General features: G+C 37.8%; 1 protein-coding gene across 1 annotated transcript in view; it reads right to left on the reverse strand.

Moving 5' to 3' along the window:
• The window catches only part of KMT2A (lysine methyltransferase 2A), a 555,423-nt gene that overhangs the window by 444,213 nt on the left and 87,550 nt on the right, over positions 1-23,660 (reverse strand). Inside the window, exon 2 of the mRNA XM_053691137.1 lies at positions 2,988-3,057. Coding sequence (XP_053547112.1) covers positions 2,988-3,057 — 70 coding nt within the window. The remainder of the gene's footprint in view (positions 1-2,987; positions 3,058-23,660) is intronic.

Below are 23,660 nucleotides of genomic sequence, written 5' to 3' on the forward strand. Positions count from 1 at the left end.
TCTTACCCTTGAAAGGAATATTAAGCAATTTTGTTTTGGACGACACATCCGCCGACCACGATTTTAGCCAAAGCGCTCTACGCGCCACTATTGCGAAACCAGAATTTTTCGCCGCTAATTTAGCTAACTGCATAGCGGCATCTGTAATGAAAGAATTAGCCAACTTCAGGGCGTGAATTCTATCCATGACTTCATCATAAGAAGTCTCCTTCTGGAGCGAGTTTTCTAATTCCTCAAACCAAAAAGCAGCTGCAGTGGTTACAGGAATAATGCAAGAAATTGGTTGAAGAAGAAAACCTTGTTGAACAAAAATTTTCTTAAGTAAACCTTAATTTTTTATCCATTGGATCTTTGAAAGCGCAACTGTCTTCTATTGGTATAGTCGTGCGCTTAGATAGCGTTGAAACTGCCCCCTCTACCTTAGGGACCGTCTGCCACGCGACCCTTCTAGGGTCAACAATTGGGAACATTTTCTTAAATATAGGAGGGGGAACAAAAGGTACACCTGGCTTCTCCCATTCCTTAGTCACGATATCCGCCACCCTCTTAGGTATCGGAAATGCATCAGTGTGTACTGGGACCTCTAAGAATTTGTCCATTTTACACAATTTTTCTGGGATCACCAAAGGATCACAATCATCAAGTGTAGCTAGGACCTCCTTAAGTAGGGCGCAGAGGTGTTCTAGCTTAAATTTAAATGCTATGGCATCAGGCTCTGCCTGCTGAGAAACTTTTCCTGTGTCAGAAATTTCTCCCTCAGACAGGCCCTCCCTCACCGCCAAGTCAGATTGATGTGAGGGCACTACAGATAAATTATCCTCTGCGTCAGCTTGCTCATTTTCTGTGTTTAAAACTGAGCAATCACGCTTCCTAGGAAAAGCTGGCAGTTTAGATAAAAATGCTGAGAGAGAATTATCCATTACTGCCGATAACTGTTGCATAGTAATCACAATTGGTGCGCTAGATGTACTGGGCATCGCTTGCGCGGGCATAGCTGTTATTGACACAGAAGGAGAGCTATCTTCACTACGTTCAGCTAAAGAATCATCTTGGGCTATATTTTTAAGTGTGATTGTATGGTCCTTAAGCTGCTTGGACGCTATGGCACACTTCACACATAAATTTAATGGGGGAACCACCTTGGACTTTGAGCATACAGAACATAGGCTATCTGAAGATTCAGACATGTTTGACAGACATAAACAGAACTTCAATGCAATAAAAATTATTTTTGACAAAAACGTTACTGTCTCTTTAAATAATAAAAGTGCACACTTTATTACTGAAACATCAAAAAACCATCAAATAAACATCCGATTTTAATGAAATTTTCACCACAGTGTCTTAATGCTTTGAAAAGATTGCACACAAATTTTCAGACCAATTAACCCCTTAATGCCCAAACCGGAGCTAATAACAGATATTAACCGGTTAACACATTACAGTACCATGCCACAGCTTCCACTGTGGCCTTTACCTTCCTTAGGGATTATTTTGGTAGGAAATAAGCCTCTCTGGAGTCCTTTTCTGAGCCTCTGGACTCCCCACGTGAAGCTGCATGAACTGCCTAGGCAAAACCACTGCGCAATTGAGGCGCGAAAATGAGGCCTCCTCCCTCTTCATTCCAGAGTGGAGGGGCCTTTCTGACTAGATTAGGTGTCTAACTAAGTGCCAGGCGCAAATTAAACCCCAAAAGTGTTTTAAAGTTTGAAAAAACACCTTATTTATAGCAAAAAACATGCTAAAAAGCAATCGATTAAGCCCACAATTAGTGTCAACCAGCATAGAGCCCTTAATATAAGCCATCATTTTATACAGTCTAAGAAAAATGGCTTACCTATCCCAGAGGGAATTTCTGACAGTCTTCTAGTATTACATGGTCTTGTTAGAAAAATGACTGATCATACCTGAAGCAGTTAAGCCTGCAAACTGTTCCCCCCAACTGATGTTCTCTGGTTTCAACAGTCCTGCGTGGGAACAGCCATGGATTTTAGTTACTGGTGCTAAAATCATATTCCTCTTAGCAGAAATCTTCATCACTTTCTGCTGCAGAGTAAATAGTACAAGCCGGCACTATTTTAAAATAACAAACTCTTGATAGAAGAAATAAAAAAGTACAACTAACAACACATACTCTTTACCACCCCCGTGGAGATGCTACTAGTTAGAGTGGCAAAGAGAATGACTGGGGGGCGGAGCCTGAGGGGAGCTATATGGACATCTCTGCTGTGTGCTCTCTTTGCCACTTCCTGTAGGGATTGAGAATATCCCACAAGTAAGGATGAAGCCGTGGACCGGATACACCAATGTAGGAGAAAAAGTATCAACGTTTGTATCGTATTTAAATACATTACATACTAACATTATCTAACACTACCATGTCTACTGTTCTACTGGAACTAGATCATGTATATTACAAACGAGAGAGAGAGAGAGAGAGAGAGAGAGAGAGAGAGAGAGAGAGAAAGAAAGAGAGAGAGAGTTGGATTTCTTCTTGTGAAAGGGAAACACACTAAGCTCTGTATTATATTTTAATGTGATCATAGTGTGTTGCCTTTTCATAAGATAAAAATCTGGCCTCCTATATATATATATATATATATATATATATATACATACATATATATATATATATATATATATATATATATATATATATATATACATACATATATATATATATATATATATATATATATATATATATATATATATATACACAGGCATACCTCGTTTTATTACACTTTGCAGATATTGCTCTTTTAACAAATTGAAGGTTTGTGACAACACACACACACACCACCAGCAAAAAGATAATAACTTGCTAAAGGCTCAGATGATGGTTAGCATTTTTTAGCAATAAATTATTTATTAGATGTAGTATTTATCAGATGTAGGTGCTTCTGTTTTGTTTGTTTAAGAGTATTTGATACAGCAGTATCAGGGTTTAATATTATCAAATTTTACATATAAAGCCTTTATATTACCTGGAGTTGATTTTGTGGGGCTTTGCGTTTTAACTTCTTCATCTGAACCGAAACCAAGAAATTGTTCCTCCTGCAAAGACAAAGATGGCTTAGTATACTCACATCTATACAAGGAGTTCACATAATCTCTGAATGGCTTATGCCCTATAACTTTAAAGGGACACTGTACCCAAAAATTTTCTTTCATGATTCAGATTGAGCATGAAATTTTAAGCAACTTTTTAATTTACTCCTATTATCAAATTTTCTTCATTCTCTTGGTATCTTTATTTAAAATGCAAGAATGTAAGTTTAGATGCCGGCCCATTTTTGGTGAACAACCTGGGTTGTCCTTGCTGATTGGTGGATAAATTCATCCACCAATAAAAAATTGCTGTCCAGAGTACTGAACCCCAAAAAAGCATAGATGCCTTCTTTTTCAAATAAAGATAGCAAGAGAACAAAGAAAAATTGATAATAAGAATAAATTAGAAAGAAGCTTAATATTGCATGCCCTTTCTGAATTACAAAACAAAATTTTTGGGTTCAGTGTCCCTTTAATTATCACTCAAATGTATAACCTAGCTCCCTACAAACTATGTGCAACGTTGCCAAGCTGTAAAAGTGAAAACCAGTATTATATACCAAGTATGAGCTTGCTTTGTTGTATGTATCACAAACAATAAGTAAAATTAACATGCAAATGTTTCTTCTTGCCTGTAATTATTTAGCAACATAGAGCAGTAAAGAGGGCACCAAGGTTAAGGATGTGTTGCACTTGACAGTGATTAACACACATGCACTACACAACAGGGAAAATGCAGATAGAAAATGAATACACATAGAAGAGCTAGATAACTATGCATGGTTTTAAATTGATCTTTTAGATTAGGAGCATTTTTTATTCATTTTTTTGCATGACCTATACTCCCCCTTACAACACTACACACCTGCAGGCCCATTTATCAAGCTCCGTATGGAGCTTGAAGGGCCGTGTTTCTGGCGAGTCTTCAGACTCGCCAGAAACACAAGTTATGAAGCAGCGGTCTAAAGACCGCTGCTTCATAACCCTGTCCGCCTGCTCTGAGCAGGCGGACAGGAACCGCCGGAAATCAACCCGATCGAATACGATCGGGTTGATTGACAGCTCCCTGCTGGCGGCCGATTGGCCGCGAGTCAGCAGGGGGCGGCGTTGCACCAGCAGCTCTTGTGAGCTGCTGGTGCAATGTTAAATGTGGAGAGCGTATTGCTCTCCGCATTTAGCGAGGTCTTGCGGACCTGATCCGCAGTGTCGGATCAGGTCCGCAAGCCCTTTGATAAATGGGCCCCCTGATGTTAGCAGCAAGTACTCAATCCTACATGCAATTGTGTGTACGTACAGTGACTCATTCCAGAATTTCTTGCAGGGTTTGACAAATCTAAGGATTTAAGGCTCCAAGAATGTTACGACTAAAACCTATTTCTAGATTAATCTACATAATATTTAAAGAGATATCAAAGTGCAAAACCAAAACGCTTACATATGTTAGAGCATTGTATTATTGCACTATGGCTTGTATATACAGTTAGGTCTGGATATAATTGGACACTGACACAAGTTTTGGTATTTTGGCTGTTTACCAAAATAAATTTAAGTTACAGTTAAATAATAAATATGGACTTAAAAGTGCATTTGAGGTTAATCACATCTAAATTGGAGTAAGGGTTTAGGAATTACAGTTCTTTAATATGTAGCCCCCTCTTTTTCAAGGGAAAAGAAATTGAACAATTGACTCAAAGGCTGTTTCATGGACAGGTGTGGGCTGTTTCTTCTTTATTTCATCATCAATTAAGCAGGTAAACGGTCTGGAGTTAATTTCAGGTGTGGTATTTGCATTAGGAAGCTGTTGCTGTGAACCCACAACATGCATTCAAAGGAGCTCTCAATGCATGTGAAACAAGCCATCCTTAGGCTACAAAATAAAAAAAGAAATCAATTAGAGAGATAGCAGGAACATTGGGAGTTGCCAAATCTAGTTTGGTACATTCTAAGAAAAAAAGAACACACAAAAAGGCCTGAACGTCCACAGAAGACAACAGTGGTGGATGATCGTAGGATCATTTCCATGGTAAAGAAAAACCCCTTCACAACATCCATCCATGTGAAGAACACTCTCCAGGAGGTAGGCATACCATTATAGAAAGTCTACCATAAAGAGACTTCACAAGAGCAAATAAAGATTGTTCACCACAAGGTACAAACCATTCATAAACCTCAAGAATAGAAAGGCCAGATTAGACTTTGCCAAAAAATAACTAAAAAAGCCAGCCCAGTTCTGGAAGAGCATTCTTTGGACAGCTGAAACTAAGATCAACCTGTACCACAATGATGGGAAGAAAAAAAAAGTATGGAGAAGGCTTGGAACGGCTCTTGATCCGAAGCATACAACATAATCTGAAAAACACGGTGGAGAAAGTGTCATGGCATGAGCAAGTATGGCTTCCAATGGCACTGGGTCACTAGTGTTTATTGATGATGTGACAGAAGACAGAAGGAGCTGGATGAATTCTGAAGTGTATAGGGATATATTGTCAGACTCAGTGAAAGTGATTAGAAGGCGCTTCACTTTACAGATGGACAATGACCCAAAACATACTGTGAAAGCAAACCAGGAGTTTTTAAGGCTAAGAAAAAGAATATTCTGCAATGGCCAAGTCAATCACCTGATCTCAACCCAATCGAGCAAGCATTTACTTGCTGAAGACAAAACTTAAGGTAGAAAGACCCACGAACAAACAACAACTGAAGACAGCTGCAGTAAAGGCCTGGCAAAGCATCACAAAGGAGGAAACCCAGCGTTTGGTGATTTCAGACTTCAAGCAGTCATTGCATGAAAAGGATTCTCAACAAAGTATTAAAAATGAACATTTATTTATAATTGTGTTAATTTGTCCAATTACATTTGAGCCCCTTAAATAAGGGGACTGTGTATGAAAATGTTTGCAATTCCTAAACATTTAAAACTATATTTTTGTTCAACCCCTTGAATTAAAGATGAAAGTTTGAATCTCGGTTGTTTCATTTCAAATCCATTGCGGTTGGGTAAAGAGCCAGAATTATGAAAATTGTGTCAGTGTCTAATTATTTACGGACCTAACAGTAACTGTGTTTAATAAGACATGCGCATTTACTGATTTGTTTCACAAACAAAATGCTGAATATGGCCGCGGGCAGCAGCTTTCACTTATTTTCAGTGCTGAATTTATTCATGTAAAATACACAAAGATCTGTGCAAATCCTAAAGGGATTAAGAGCATAGCTAAAATCAGTTCCCATGCAGCAATGCACTATGAAACAATGACAAGAGACTAATTTGTGTAGCCGCCAATCATCAACTAGCTCCCAGTAGTGAAGGGCATGTATGTATGTGTATATATATAAATAAATCTCTCTGTCTCTCTCTCTCTGTCTCTCTCTCTCTCTGTCTCTCTCTCTCTCTCTCTCTCTCTCTCTCTCTCTCTGTCTCTCTCTCTGTCTCTCTCTCTCTCTCTCTCTCTCTATATATATATATATATATATATATATATACACACATACATATATATATATATATACATATATATATATATATATATATATATATATATATATATTACATACATATATATACATACAGTATATATTCTTTTAACAAAGGATGTCAAGAGAACAAAGTACATTTTCAAATAGAGCATGTAATATAAAGACACTTTTCAGATTTATGCAAGTTTAATTTTGAATTCCCTTTAGCTCTATACTTCAATATTTCCTCTGACTCCTAAATTTGAGATCATCATGTCAACCTACATTTCAAATATTCTTGGGTTCATAAAGGACTTCCCTCTTCCACACTCCAGTGAAACAAATAAAACATAAAATACCTTCAGCATTTACTCTCAGAATTAGTGGGCTTATTTAAAAATCCATAAAGTTTTTGCTGTGTTTTTGAAGAGCAACCATACAATCCAGAACAAATAGAGCTGACATTTTTTTACAAACCATGGTTCAAGGGTCCGAGGACTGGTCAAACCCTGCCTTCAATAACAGATTTAAATAAAAAAGAAAATGTTTTGACTGATCAAATGATTATTCATGCAGGCCTTCCAATAATTCAATAAGATTCAGAAATAAACACGGGGAGGTTAATTTACCTTAAGCGAAATCAAAACACAAATTTGTTTGATGCATAATTAATAAACGCCACCATGTGCCCGCAATATAAATATAAAAGTATCTGTTTTGGTTCTCATACCAGCAAAAGTATTTTATTAATCCTCTCCTCAAAGTTTTTCGGAGTTTAACTTTAGTCACAAAGTGAGCAAGGGTCAGCAGCAAACTTAGGACATTTTCTCACACACGCCCCCTTTAAAATAACATGATATGCAAATATGTATATTATAGCAATAAAGTATCAAGAACCCCTTGAGGGCAGCAACAAAATTAAAATAATAGACAGGTGGTATAATGGGTTGCACACCCCAGAAAACCGGAAAAAAAATTACATTTAAAATGTCAACAGATATTGGGTGCCAGGTTTCCATGGAGACCAGAAAATCTGGCACCCAACCAAATAAAGATATAGAAGTTCACAGTTTTTTTTTTATTATTATTAAAGTTACAGTCTCTGATCCTTTTGGCACACACATGAAAGAATGCTCTAGTAAACCTAAAAGGGGCACCCAGAGACTGCAAGTATTGTAAACAGTAATAAGTGCAAAAAAAATCGGTACATGCTGAGTATCTTAGGGGCTCTGAATCTCAGTAACCCCTTCATCTCAATACAGCCACCTGTACCAGATCAGGTAGAGAGTTTGTATAGGAGCGCCAAAGGCTAAGGTAAACAACAGGTCTATTATCTAACAACTCCTAAAATTTCTTTAGGTGTACCTTAATGACACTTAAATAGCACTTCTCTGCCAAGGTTCTGAAAGTTTTAAAAGTTTAATTCACATATAGAAAGACATTAAAAACAGATTAATTTCAAAACAAATTATTTAAAAAGAGACTAGATGTTGCGATCCATATAGGATCTATATACAGAACAGATCTAATTGTTAGTATAGATCAAACTTAAAAAGTTGAAATATCAACCAGTTAATAATTACTGGATATCAAATACTGGTTATCAAATTTTCTCCTATCACAAATGATGACAGCTTTGATGGGTTAATAAAAAGATTGGTTATATAGTTTACTTATATTCAAAAATAGTGGCAGCTTAAATGTGTTTATGTGAAAGTGATACCCCAACTGTGGGAAAAACAGTATTAAAAAACAAAAAGCAAAAAATATATATATAAGGTCTGTGGGAAAAAACAGTGGAACAATATGAAAAATTGTGAATAAAAATGTGATTAAAAATATCAATAAAAATGTAATTCCAATAAGATCAAATACCGGTATGATCAGTAAAAATAATAATAAAAAAAAAAATAATGGTCAAATGAGATTTATAATAGTTGTGGTGAATAGATGCGTAAATATCCCAGTGTAACTTACACCTTTGGACTGACAAAGTGATCTTAACAATAACCTTTATCTGTAGGATACTAACTCCTACAGATAATAACTAAAAACAAATATAACAAGATCCCCAAAAAATTAAACATTAAATAAACAAATAACACCAATGAATATCACAATAAGTGAATACATAGAATTATGATTTGGGAAAACTCCCAAAGTTAAAGTCCTCAAAGTTCAAGATAGTGCCCAAAATTTTGGTCCGATGAAAACCAACAGTCTAAAATTAGTAAGTATAATCCCAGAATCTTGATCCAAAGGATATCCAAAACCTGTGGAATAAACGAGAAAATACACTAAACAAAGGGCCTATGAGATAAAGTCTATTAGTAAAAGACTTACTCAAACTGCCGTGGTCCTAATAGTATATGATCCTCACAAATCTCTTCCAAATCGTCTACGCGTTTCGGCCCTTAGGGCCTTTTTCAAGACATAATGAGGCTCATGTACTTCCTACCTTTAAATACCCTATAGTGTAGGTGTTACTAATAACAGAAAAAGCGCCAAAATTGGTAAAAAAGAGCTCTAAACCAGTGCGTTCAGTGTGAACCAATCAGCCGCCACTATCCGCCGCACGTTCAAAAACGGAAGTTAGCCCAAACTGGAGTTGTATATTGATCGTTGCCGGTTCGTCACTTCCGGTTGCCAACGGAACCATTTTGGTTTGGGGCATGTTGATTGCGGGTATGTGCGATGGATGGGAACAGAACTTTTTAATATTATGATTGTAAATAAAGGGCTTTTTAAGGACCCATACAGACGGCTTCAAATAAGATTATAGATACATATTGGAACACGTGTAATCTAACTTATACGTCTATTCTACTCAATATTTGATAGATGGGAACAAAACTTGTTATTATTATGATTGAAGATGTGGGGCTTTTTAAGGACCAATACTGACAGCTTCAATTAAGAATTTAAATACGTATTAGAATACGTGTAATCTAACTTATAAGTCAGTTAGACTCAATTTTATTAATAGGAATTCCATACTTCGATTTAGTTTGGAATATTTAGGAATTGACTAATATAACTACCCGTTAACATGGTTCAAAATGATAACGATAACTGTGTAATGAAGTTTAGACAATTATCCTATTTCATAGTTCTAAATACTAGGAATCTATAAATTAGTATTGTAAATATATAAGACACGCCATCTAAACCTCGATAAGGTGTCCTATTTAACTCTAATTAATTCCATAACAAAATCAATACATTTTGTGATTTTAGGCTCATATACTTCAGGACTTACATACTTCACATGATAAAATTACAACATAAGATAAAATTAGAACACATAATTAAAACTTCAAAATCTGTTCTTCATAAAAGAATACAAATCCCTTCTAAATATCTGGCAATTTGCAATATATCATATCACTAATTCTAATTTATATAGTTAAATATAAAAAACTGATCAATAGATAGTGAACACATTTCTAGCAGCTTATAGGGGGCTATTTACTAGGTTTCTGTATAATGGTCAAAGATGGTGTATAATTAAGTGGGTGGGTTTGGACAGGAAAATTCTATTAGATCATTAAAAGGATATAATATAGTATGATGGTTTTAAAATAGGTGTACCATTTCAAAATTGGCATTTAGCCCTCTAAGATAGATACAGTCCATATTGAATATCCTTTTGGATTCTATCTTTAACAATCTTGATTGTTCTATTAGATCATTAAAAGGATATAATATAGTATGATGGTTTTAAAATAGGTGTACCATTTCAAAATTGGCATTTAGCGCTCTAGGATAGATACAGTCCATATTGAATATCCATTTGGATTCTGTCTTTAACAATCTTGATTCCATGTCACCTCCTCTCCAATCCTTAGTTAGTTTACATATCCCCATATATTTGAAGCTTTTATCACTACCTCCATGCACTTCCTTGAAATGTTTATATAAGGGTAGGTCTACTTTTTTCCACTTGATTTGTAGTAAGTGTTCACGGATCCTATCTCTTAGTTTCCGAGTAGTCTGACCCACATACTGCAAGCCACAGCCACATTCGATCAAATATACAACAAATTGATCTGAGCATCTTATAGTCTGTTTGATATTAAATGTTTCATTGGAAACTTTGGACTTGCAAGTATCTTTTTTTCATCCCATGGGTACATGCCTTGCATAAATGGCACGGAAAGAATCCATGTAACTTCTTCCCCAATACTCCCATGGGGTTTATAATTGTCTTATTCTTTGGAATACTGGGGTCCAGGATGGACTTCAAATTGTCGGCTTTTCTGTAGATGAAGCGTGGATGTATTGTAAGATGTTCACCCAAAATATCATCATCTCTCGAGAGATGCCAGTGTCTTCTTATTATGTCTTCAATTGACTTTTTACTTTCACTGTACTGTGTAATGAAAGGAACCATTATACCTTCTGGGCCATCTTTAATGCTATTTTGTTTTGGTTTGTAGGTTAAGAGGGTATCTCTTTTTATATTGCTTATCTCTTTGATGGTATTGTTAATGAGACATTCGTCATACCCCCTTTCCAAAAACCTGGTCTTTAATACCGAAGACTGTTTGATCCACATTTCCTCACTCGAGCAGTTTTTTCTTATTCTCATCAATTGCCCCTTTGGAATATTGGAGATCCATTTTTTATGGTGGCAGCTTGTCTGATGGATATAGTTATTTGAATCCACCTCCTTGAAGTGAGTTGATGTTTCTTTTCTTCCATTAATCACCTGGATGTCCAAATCTAAAAAGGTTATATGATCTTTACTTATAGTGTTAGTGAATCTTAAATTCGACTCATTCAGATTCATGACCTCTAGTGTATATTTTAGATCATCTTCACTCCCTTTCCATATTATTAGGAGATCATCTATATACCTCTTGTAAAGGACAAGATCCGCGCCCGCTGGGCAGGATTCCCAAAAAATGGTTTCCCATTTGCTCATATAGAGACTTCAAGGAGGAGGATTCAAATAACTATATCCATCAGACAAGCTGCCACCATAAAAAATGGATCTCCAATATTCCAAAGGGGCAATTGATGAGAATAAGAAAAAACTGCTTGAGTGAGGAAATGTGGATCAAACAGTCTTCGGTATTAAAGACCAGGTTTTTGGAAAGGGGGTATGACGAATGTCTCATTAACAATACCATCAAAGAGATAAGCAATATAAAAAGAGATACCCTCTTAACCTACAAACCAAAACAAAATAGCATTAAAGATGGCCCAGAAGGTATAATGGTTCCTTTCATTACACAGTACAGTGAAAGTAAAAAGTCAATTGAAGACATAATAAGAAGACACTGGCATCTCTTGAGAGATGATGATATTTTGGGTGAACATCTTACAATACATCCACGCTTCATCTACAGAAAAGCCGACAATTTGAAGTCCATCCTGGCCCCCAGTATTCCAAAGAATAAGACAATTATAAACCCCATGGGAGTACTGTATTGGGGAAGAAGTTACATGGATTCTTTCCGTGCCATTTATGCAAGGCATGTACCCATGGGATGAAAAAAGATACTTGCAAGTCCAAAGTTTCCAATGAAACATTTAATATCAAACAGACTATAAGATGCTCGGATCAATTTGTTGTATATTTGATCGAATGTGGCTGTGGCTTGCAGTATGTGGGTCAGACTACTCAGAAACTAAGAGATAGGATCCGTGAACACTTACTACAAATCAAGTGGAAAAAAGTAGACCTACCCTTATATAAACATTTCAAGGAAGTGCATGGAGGTAGTGATAAAAGCTTCAAATATATGGGGAAATGTAAACTAACTAAGGATTGGAGAGGAGGTGACATGGAATCAAGATTGTTAAAGACAGAATCCAAATGGATATTCAATATGGACTGTATCTATCCTAGAGGGCTAAATGCCAATTTTGAAATGGTACACCTATTTTAAAACCATCATACTATACTATATCCTTTTAATGATCTAATAGAACAATCAAGATTGTTAAAGATAGAATCCAAAAGGATATTCAATATGGACTGTATCTATCTTAGAGGGCTAAATGCCAATTTTGAAATGGTACACCTATTTTAAAACCATCATACTATATTATATCCTTTTAATGATCTAATAGAATTTTCCTGTCCAAACCCACCCACTTAATTATACACCATCTTTGACCATTATACAGAAACCTAGTATATAGCCCCCTATAAGCTGCTAGAAATGTGTTCACTATCTATTGATCAGTTTTTATATTTAACTATATAAATTAGAATTAGTGATATGATATATTGCAAACTGCCAGATATTTAGAAGGGATTTGTATTCTTTTATGAAGAACAGATTTTGAAGTTTTAATTATGTGTTGTAATTTTATCTTATGTTGTAATTTTATCATGTGAAGTACGTAAGTCCTGAAGTATATGAGCCTAAAATCACAAAATGTATTGATTTTGTTATGGAATTAATTAAGTTGAGTTAAATAGGACACCTTATCGAGGTTTAGATGGCGTGTCTTATATATTTACAATACTAATTAATAGATTCCTAGTATTTAGAACTATGAAATAGGATAATTGTCTAAACTTCTTTACACAGTTATCGTTATCATTTTGAACCATGTTAACGGGTAGTTATATTAGTCAATACCTAAATATTCCAAACTAAATCGAAGTATGGAATTCCTATTAATAAAATTGAGTCTAACTGACTTATAAGTTAGATTACACGTATTCTAATACATATTTAAATTCTTAATTGAAGAAGTCAGTATGGGTCCTCAAAAAGCCCCACATCTACAATCATAATAATAACAAGTTTTGTTCCCATCTATCAAATATTGAGAAGAATAGACGTATAAGTTAGATTACACGTGTTCCAATATGTATCTATAATCTTATTTGAAGCCGTCTGTATGGGTCCTTAAAAAGCCCTTTATTTACAATCATAATATTAACAAGTTCTGTTCCCATCCATCGCACATACCCGCAATCAACATGCCCCAAACCAAAATGGTTCCGTTGGCAACCGGAAGTGACGAACCGGAAACGATCGATATACAACTTCCGGTTTGGGCTAACTTTCGTTTTTGAACACGGAAGTGCGGCGGATAGTGGCGGCTGATTGGTTCACACTGAACGCACTGGTTTAGAGCTCTTTTTTTTACCAATTTTGGCGCCTTTTCTGTTATTAGTAACACCTACACTATAGGGTATTTAAAGGTAGGAAGTACATGAGCCTCATTATGTCTTGAAAAAAGCCCTAAGGGCCGAAACTCGTAGACGATTTGGAAGAGATTTGTGAGGCTCATATACTATCAGGACCACGGCAGTTTGGGTAAGTCTATTACTAATAGACTTTATCTCATAGGCCCTTTGTTTAGTGTATTTTCTTGTTTATTCCATAGGTTTTGTATATCCTTTGGATCAAGATTCTGGGATTATACTTACTGATTTTAGACTGTTGGTTTTCATCAGACCAAAATTTTGGACACTATCTGGAACTTTGGGGACTTTAACTTAGGGGGTTTTCCCAAATCATAATTCTATGTATTCACTTATTGTGATATTCATTTGTGTTATTTGATGGTTATTTAATTTTTTGGGGATCTTGTTATATTTGTTTTTAGTTATTATCTGTAGGAGTTAGTATCCTACAGATAAAGGTTATTGTTAAGATCACTTTGTCAGTCCAAAGGTGTAAGTTACACTGGGATATTTACGCATCTATTCCATCCGACGACTAACACTAAATGACAGTACCTTTAAGTGACGTCATCCAAGATGGCGTCTCTTCAATTCCGATGGCTGATAGAATTCTATCAGCCAATCGTAATTAAGGTAGAAAAAATCCTATTGGCTGATGCAATCAGCCAATAGGATTTAAGTTCAATCCTATTGGCTGATCCAATCAGCCAATAGGATTAAGCTTGCATTCTATTGGCTGTTCCAATCAGCCAATAGAATGCAAGCTCAATCCTATTCTATTGGCTGTTCCAATCAGCCAATAGAATGCAAGCTCAATCCTATTGGCTGATTGGATCAGCCAATAGGATTGAACTTCACTCCTATTGGCAGATTGCATCAGCCAATAGGATTTTTTCTACCTTAATTCCGATTGGCTGATAGAATTCTATCAGCCAATCGGAATTGAAGGGACGCCATCTTGGATGACGTCACTTAAAGGTACCGTCATTTAGTGTTAGTCGTCGGATGGAAGAGGATGCTCCGCGTCGGATGGCTTGAAGATAGACCCGCTACGCTCCGGATGGATGAAGATAGAAGATGCCGGATCTGGTGAAGACTTCTGACCGTCTGGAGGTCCACTTCTGCCTGGATGGGTGAAGACGTCTCAAGGTAGGGTGATCTTCAAGGGGTTAGCGTTAGGTTTTATTAAGGGGGGGGAGTGGCTGGGTTTTAATGTTGGGGGGTATTGTATTTTTTTTTACAGGTAAAAGAGCTGATTACTTTGGGGCAATGCCCCACAAAAGGCCCTTTTAAGGGCTATTTGTAATTTAGTATAGGGTAGGAATTTTTATTATTTTGGGGGGCTTTTTTATTTTATTAGGGGGATTAGATTAGGTGTAATTAGTTAAAATGCTTGTAATTATTTTATTATTTTCTGTAATTTAGTGTTTGGTTTTTTCGCACTTTAGTTTATTTAATTGTAATTAATTGTAGTTAGTTTAGGTAATTAATTTAATTATAATGTAGTGTTAGGTGTGATTGTAACTTCGGTTAGGATTTATTTTACAGGTATATTTGTATTTATTTTAACTAGGAAGTTATTAAATAGTTAATAACTATTTAATAACTATTGTACCTAGTTAAAATAAATACAAAGTTGCCTGTAAAATAAAATAAAAACCCTAAGATAGCTACAATGTAACTATTAGTTATATTGTAGCTATCTTATGGTTTATTTTTTAGGTAAGTATTTAGTTTTAAATAGGAATAATTTAGTTAATGATAGTAATTTTTAGAGCTGCAACAATTAATCGTCATAATCGATAGTATTCGATTATAAAAATAGTTGTCAACGAATCTCATAATCGATTAGTTGGTTTGCAATTAGTTGGTCCGTGCACAACACCAGCTGCTTCACTCCACTGAGCTCCTGCACATGGTATTGTGTTTTATGGTTATGTCCTTAGACTAAAGGACGTCTACCGACGTATACTTTTCCCTTTTTCAGAACAGTATAAGTTTACAACTACTCCTGGCTTATGTGCAACCCAGATATAATAGTTATCATTTGGATTGTTTATATTAAATCAGGTGATTTGGAACTATGCTTTGCATGATAAAGTGCTGAGCTTGTTATTTATACCTAGCCCCTAGATTGGTAAGAGTTATTTGAATTAATGTGCACTATTATCTGTTTGCACAATTATTAGCGTATTGTTTGCTATTGCTGATTATATGTACTGTGTAGATAAATGTGTAAGGCTTTGTCCTATTATTGACATATAGTCATTAGCGCTTTTGATTTGTTTTTTATTGTTGTTTTATAATATTAATCAATTGCAAATATTTACCAGATTCAAACTTTATAAGTATAAATTTGTTATTTTTAGATCAGGCTAGATATTCTTTCCTAACCTTATGGCTTGTTATTTACCATTGCATATAGATATTCAAGACATTTTTTATGTTAGAATGAAGTCAAGGGTTACTTCACTGAGAGGCCCCTTGCCAAGGTGGAAGTTCTACATCTTTTTAAACTGTTTTTGGTTTTGTTTAATTATAAAACTGTGCTCTTCTGCTTAAAAATTGGACAAACAGTTGTGTTACTGTAAAGTTTTAGTCTGAAGTTTTATATTTGTAACGCTCAGTATGTGGATTCTATTTAAAATATAGGAAACAATAATTAATTCATTTTTTATCCGATTAGTTGATTAATCGAAAAAATAATCGGCCAATTAATAGATTATGAAAATAATCGTTAGTTGAAGCCCTAGTAATTTTATTTAGATGTATTTAAATTATATTTAAGTTAGGGGGGTGTTTGGGTTAGACTTAGATTTAGGGGTTAATAACTTTATTATAGTGGTGGCGGCGGCAGATTTGGGGTTAATAAATGTAGTTAGGTGGCGGCGACATTGGGGTGCGGCAGAGTAGGGGTTAATAAATAAAAAGTAGGTGGCAGCGATGTTGGGGGCAGCAACTTAGGGGTTCATAGGGATAATGTAGGTGGCGGCGGTGTCCGGAGCGGCGACATTGGGGTGCGGCAGAGTAGGGGTTAATAATAAAATGCAGGTATCGGCGATATTGGGGGTGCAGATTAGGGGTTAATAAGTGTAAGATTAGGGGTGTTTAGACTTGGGGTTCATGTTAGGGTGTTAGGTGTAGACATAAAAAGTATTTCCCCATAGGAATCAATGGGGCTGCGTTAGAAGTTGAACGCTGCTTTTTTGCAGGTGTTAGGTTTTTTTTCAGCCAATTCTCCCCATTGATTCCTATGGGGAAATTGTGCACAAGCACGTTTTACCAGCTAACCGCTACCGTAAGCAACGCTGGTATTGAGGTGAGATGTGGAGCTAAATTTTGCTCTCCGCTCACTTTTTTTGCGGCTAACGCCGGGTTTAAAAGAACCTGTAGTACCAGCGTTGTCTTAAGTGAGCGGTGAGAAAAAAATTCTCGTTAGCACCGCAAGCCTTACCGACAAAAACTCGTAATCTAGCCGTTAGTTTGCAAGTAAATTTTTTTTTTTAAAGTTTATATCAATTTTATAATAAAAGGTTTATAATCCTAATTGGTACTGTCTGTTCCTCCGTCCCCCTTCATTTCCTCTTTTGGCTGGGCTGTAATGTATACAGCGGTCCCACCCACTCTCTACATAACCTTTCTAAGGGCTTTAAAGGGTCTGGAGTTCACTGGAATTGTCATGAAGAAAAATAAAAAAATAAAAAAAAAAGAGTTCATCCAAGTGGGCCGGTATAACATTGCAATAGAAGTATTACTATATTAATTAATTTAACCCTTTCAAAAGATGGACTAAAAACTCTGCAAAATTATCTAAAATCCCATGGGACAATGGGAAGTTACACAACATAACTGAAATCAGAGGAACTGACACCTAGTAAGATGATCAAGCCTAAAGAACTTGCTTAAAGGGCCATAATACCCAAATGTTTAAACACTTGAAAGTGATGCAGTATAGCTGTAAAAAGCTGACTAGAAAATATCACCTGAACATCTCTATGTAAAAAAGAAAGATATTTTACCTAAAAGGTTTCTCAGTAGCCACATCCCATTGTAAAGGACTTCTAAGCAACAAATCAGTATGTCTGTCCTGGGACAGCGGAAGGAGCGAGCATTCGTGCACACTAATCTTATTTCCCTATTCAGTATAAGGAAGTTTACAATGAAATCTCATGAGATCACAGTAAAAGAGTTCATGACCTCAGCACTGCTGATGCTGATTGGCTGCTGTTCATTTCTTCATATTTTTTTTACCTGCAGCTAAGCAGCAGCTGAGTATAACTTTTTACACAGAACTTACTCTGCTGAGCTGAGAAAATTGTGAGGTAAAATATCTTCCTTTTTTACATAGAGATGCTAAGGTGATATTTTCCTGTCTGCTTTTTACAGTAATACTGCATCAGTTTCAAGTGATTTAGCATATGAGTATTATGTCCCTTTAATTTGACTTGGGATTCACAAGTTAAAGGGACAGTCAAGTCCAAAAAAAAAACTTTCATGATTCATATAGAGAATGTAATTGTAAACAACTTTCCAATTTACTTTTATCACCAATTTTGCTTTGTTCTTTTGGTATTCTTAGTTGAAAGCTAAACCTAAGAGGTTCATATGCTAATTTCTTAGACCTTGAAGGCCTCCTCTAATCTAAATGCATTTTGATAGTTTTTCATCACTAGAGGGCATTAGTTCATGTGTTTCATATAGATAACATTGAGCTCATGCACGTGAATTTACCATGGAGTCAGCTCTGATTGGCTAAAATGCAAGCCTGTCAAAAGAACTGAAATAAGGGGGCAGTCTGCTGAGGCTTAGATACAAGGTAATTACAGAGGTAAAACGTGTATAATTATAACTGTGTTGGTTATGCAAAACTGGGGAATTGGTAATTAAGGTATTATCTATCTTTTAAAACAACAAACATTCTGGTGTTGACTGTCCCTTTAAAATAATTGTCTCCCGTTTAGTTCCATAAACCACATGCCTTATGAAGCCTCTCTCTTACACAGCATGCATTAGCTTATTACATGTCTGCATGACTGCCTGTGGTCTCTTGCCTCCCCTTGCAAAAAAAAAAAAAAAGATCCTACACTTTTTCCTGGCAGGCTGCTGGGCAAAGCTCTGGTCAGATGTAAACTGGTAACATGAAAAGTGGATTCTGGGCCGTGTGGCATGATCTGATATTGGTTATATGTGTATGGTTGCCACCTTGGCCATGTTTTCCTGGACACTTATGAGTTACACATGCGGCAGGGTGTGCAAGGAGGAACATGAATAGTGATGTCTAGGGGCGCAATGCATGTGCCTTTCTGTGCACCCTGCAACATGTATAACTCATAACTGTGCATGTTAACATGGCTGAGATGGCAACCCTAGTTATACAGTTTTATAGAGAGGAAGCTGGGCTATGTGGTTTGATCTAAGGTCTGATGAGGCTAAAAAAAAATAGACAGCCTCTCCAGATTTATTGGTCTGTACATAGTTCTGACCACTATTTCACTATAGAACGCTAAAAAATATATATATATACTGCCTAAAATAATATAGCACTTCCACTGTGACTTTTCTACAGGAAACAATACTTTACACAGCTGAAAGTAACGCAAGCCTGTCCTGAGAGGTAGGTGTGTGAGGATGGATAGAGAGATATAGAGATGGATGGATAGCTCATGCCATATGTCAAACATGTAGATGTGATCAGGTAATCCTCTACTGGACAAAGTTATTGAACAGTTTGGTTTATGCTGCTTGCGATGTTAAAATTCTTTTTTTTTTTCAGGTTGGGAGGTTGAGTAAACAGATTAAGCTTGCATTACTGCAATTTTATTCTGAAAACAGAATTTATGTTTACCTGATAAATTACTTTCTCCAACGGTGTGTCCGGTCCACGGCGTCATCCTTACTTGTGGGATATTCTCCTCCCCAACAGGAAATGGCAAAGAGCCCAGCAAAGCTGGTCACATGATCCCTCCTAGGCTCCGCCTACCCCAGTCATTCGACCGACGTAAAGGAGGAATATTTGCATAGGAGAAACCATATGATACCGTGGTGACTGTAGTTAAAGAAAATAAATTATCAGACCTGATTAAAAAACCAGGGCGGGCCGTGGACCGGACACACCGTTGGAGAAAGTAATTTATCAGGTAAACATAAATTCTGTTTTCTCCAACATAGGTGTGTCCGGTCCACGGCGTCATCCTTACTTGTGGGAACCAATACCAAAGCTTTAGGACACGGATGAAGGGAGGGAGCAAATCAGGTCACCTAAATGGAAGGCACCACGGCTTGCAAAACCTTTCTCCCAAAAATAGCCTCAGAAGAAGCAAAAGTATCAAACTTGTAAAATTTGGTAAAAGTGTGCAGTGAAGACCAAGTCGCTGCCCTACATATCTGATCAACAGAAGCCTCGTTCTTGAAGGCCCATGTGGAAGCCACAGCCCTAGTGGAATGAGCTGTGATTCTTTCAGGAGGCTGCCGTCCGGCAGTCTCATAAGCCAATCTGATGATGCTTTTAATCCAAAAAGAGAGAGAGGTAGAAGTTGCTTTTTGACCTCTCCTTTTACCAGAATAAACAACAAACAAGGAAGATGTTTGTCTAAAATCCTTTGTAGCATCTAAATAGAATTTTAGAGCGCGAACAACATCCAAATTGTGCAACAAACGTTCCTTCTTTGAAACTGGATTCGGACACAAAGAAGGCACGACTATCTCCTGGTTAATGTTTTTGTTAGAAACAACTTTCGGAAGAAAACCAGGTTTAGTACGTAAAACCACCTTAACTGCATGGAACACCAGATAAGGAGGAGAACACTGCAGAGCAGATAATTCTGAAACTCTTCTAGCAGAAGAAATTGCAACCAAAAACAAAACTTTCCAAGATAATAACTTAATATCAACGGAATGTAAGGGTTCAAACGGAACCCCCTGAAGAACTGAAAGAACTAAGTTGAGACTCCAAGGAGGAGTCAAAGGTTTGTAAACAGGCTTGATTCTAACCAGAGCCTGAACAAAGGCTTGAACATCTGGCACAGCTGCCAGCTTTTTGTGAAGTAACACAGACAAGGCAGAAATCTGTCCCTTCAAGGAACTTGCAGATAATCCTTTCTCCAATCCTTCTTGAAGAAAGGATAGAATCTTAGGAATCTTTACCTTGTCCCAAGGGAATCCTTTAGATTCACACCAACAGATATATTTTTTCCATATTTTGTGGTAAATTTTTCTAGTTACAGGCTTTCTGGCCTGAACAAGAGTATCAATAACAGAATCTGAGAACCCTCGTTTTGATAAGATCAAGCGTTCAATCTCCAAGCAGTCAGCTGGAGTGAGACCAGATTCGGATGTTCGAACGGACCTTGAACAAGAAGGTCTCGTCTCAAAGGTAGCTTCCATGGTGGAGCCGATGACATATTCACCAGATCTGCATACCAAGTCCTGCGTGGCCACGCAGGAGCTATCAAGATCACCGACGCCCTCTCCTGATTGATCCTGGCTACCAGCCTGGGGATGAGAGGAAACGGCGGGAATACATAAGCTAGTTTGAAGGTCCAAGGTGCTACTAGTGCATCTACTAGAGTCGCCTTGGGATCCCTGGATCTGGACCCGTAGCAAGGAACCTTGAAGTTCTGACGAGAGGCCATCAGATCCATGTCTGGAATGCCCCACAGTTGAGTAATTTGGGCAAAGATTTCCGGATGGAGTTCCCACTCCCCCGGATGTAATGTCTGACGACTCAGAAAATCCGCTTCCCAATTTTCCACTCCTGGGATGTGGATTGCAGACAGGTGGCAGGAGTGAGTCTCCGCCCATTGAATGATTTTGGTCACTTCTTCCATCGCCAGGGAACTCCTTGTTCCCCCCTGATGGTTGATGTACGCAACAGTCGTCATGTTGTCTGATTGAAACCGTATGAACTTGGCCTTTGCTAGCTGAGGCCAAGCCTTGAGAGCATTGAATATCGCTCTCAGTTCCAGAATATTTATCGGTAGAAGAGATTCTTCCCGAGACCAAAGACCCTGAGCTTTCAGGGGTCCCCAGACCGCGCCCCAGCCCATCAGACTGGCGTCGGTCGTGACAATGACCCACTCTGGTCTGCGGAAGGTCATCCCTTGTGACAGGTTGTCCAGGGACAGCCACCAACGGAGTGAGTCTCTGGTCCTCTGATTTACTTGTATCGTCGGAGACAAGTCTGTATAGTCCCCATTCCACTGACTGAGCATGCACAGTTGTAATGGTCTTAGATGAATGCGCGCAAAAGGAACTATGTCCATTGCCGCTACCATCAAACCTATTACTTCCATGCACTGCGCTATGGAAGGAAGAGGAACGGAATGAAGTGTTTGACAAGAGTTTAGAAGTTTTGTTTTTCTGGCCTCTGTCAGAAAAATCCTCATTTCTAAGGAGTCTATTATTGTTAACCAAGAAGGGAACCCTTGTTGACGGAGATAGAAAACTCTTTTCTACGTTCACTTTCCATCCGTGAGATCTGAGAAAGGCCAGGACTATGTCCGTGTGAGCCTTTGCTTGAGGAAGGGACGACGCTTGAATCAGAATGTCGTCCAAGTAAGGTACTACTGCAATGCCCCTTGGTCTTAGTACCGCTAGAAGGGACCCTAGTACCTTTGTGAAAATCCTTGGAGCAGTGGCTAATCCGAAAGGAAGTGCCACGAACTGGTAATGCTTGTCCAGGAATGCGAACCTTAGGAACCGATGATGTTCCTTGTGGATAGGAATATGTAGATACGCATCCTTTAAATCCACCGTGGTCATGAATTGACCTTCCTGGATGGAAGGAAGAATTGTTCGAATGGTTTCCATTTTGAACGATGGAACCTTGAGAAACTTGTTTAGGATCTTGAGATCTAAGATTGGTCTGAACGTTCCCTCTTTTTTGGGAACTACGAACAGATTGGAGTAGAACCCCATCCCTTGTTCTCCTAATGGAACAGGATGAATCACTCCCATTTTTAACAGGTCTTCTACACAATGTAAGAATGCCTGTCTCTTTATGTGGTCTGAAGACAATTGAGACCTGTGGAACCTCCCCCTTGGGGGAAGCCCCTTGAATTCCAGAAGATAACCTTGGGAGACTATTTCTAGTGCCCAAGGATCCAGAACATCTCTTGCCCAAGCCTGAGCGAAGAGAGAGAGTCTGCCCCCCACCAGATCCGGTCCCGGATCGGGGGCCAACATTTCATGCTGTCTTGGTAGCAGTGGCAGGTTTCTTGGCCTGCTTTCCCTTGTTCCAGCCTTGCATTGGTCTCCAGGCTGGCTTGGCTTGAGAAGTATTACCCTCTTGCTTAGAGGACGTAGCACTTGGGGCTGGTCCGTTTCTACGAAAGGGACGAAAATTAGGTTTATTTTTGGCCTTGAAAGACCTATCCTGAGGAAGGGCGTGGCCCTTACCCCCAGTGATATCAGAGATAATCTCTTTCAAGTCAGGGCCAAACAGCGTTTTCCCCTTGAAAGGAATGTTAAGCAATTTGTTCTTGGAAGACGCATCCGCTGACCAAGATTTCAACCAAAGCGCTCTGCGCGCCACAATAGCAAACCCAGAATTTTTCGCCGCTAACCTAGCCAATTGCAAAGTGGCGTCTAGGGTGAAAGAATTAGCCAATTTGAGAGCACGGATTCTGTCCATAATCTCCTCATAAGGAGGAGAATCACTATCGATCGCCTTTTCTAGCTCATCGAACCAGAAACACGCGGCTGTAGTGACAGGGACAATGCATGAAATTGGTTGTAGAAGGTAACCTTGCTGAACAAACATCTTTTTAAGCAAACCTTCTAATTTTTTATCCATAGGATCTTTGAAAGCACAACTATCTTCTATGGGTATAGTGGTGCGTTTGTTTAAAGTAGAAACCGCCCCCTCGACCTTGGGGACTGTCTGCCATAAGTCCTTTCTGGGGTCGACCATAGGAAACAATTTTTTTAAATATGGGGGGAGGGACGAAAGGTATACTGGGCCTTTCCCATTCTTTATTTACAATGTCCGCCACCCGCT

The sequence above is a fragment of the Bombina bombina genome, chromosome 8, assembly GCF_027579735.1.
Source record: "Bombina bombina isolate aBomBom1 chromosome 8, aBomBom1.pri, whole genome shotgun sequence".
In the NCBI taxonomy this organism is placed as follows: Eukaryota; Metazoa; Chordata; class Amphibia; order Anura; family Bombinatoridae; genus Bombina; species Bombina bombina.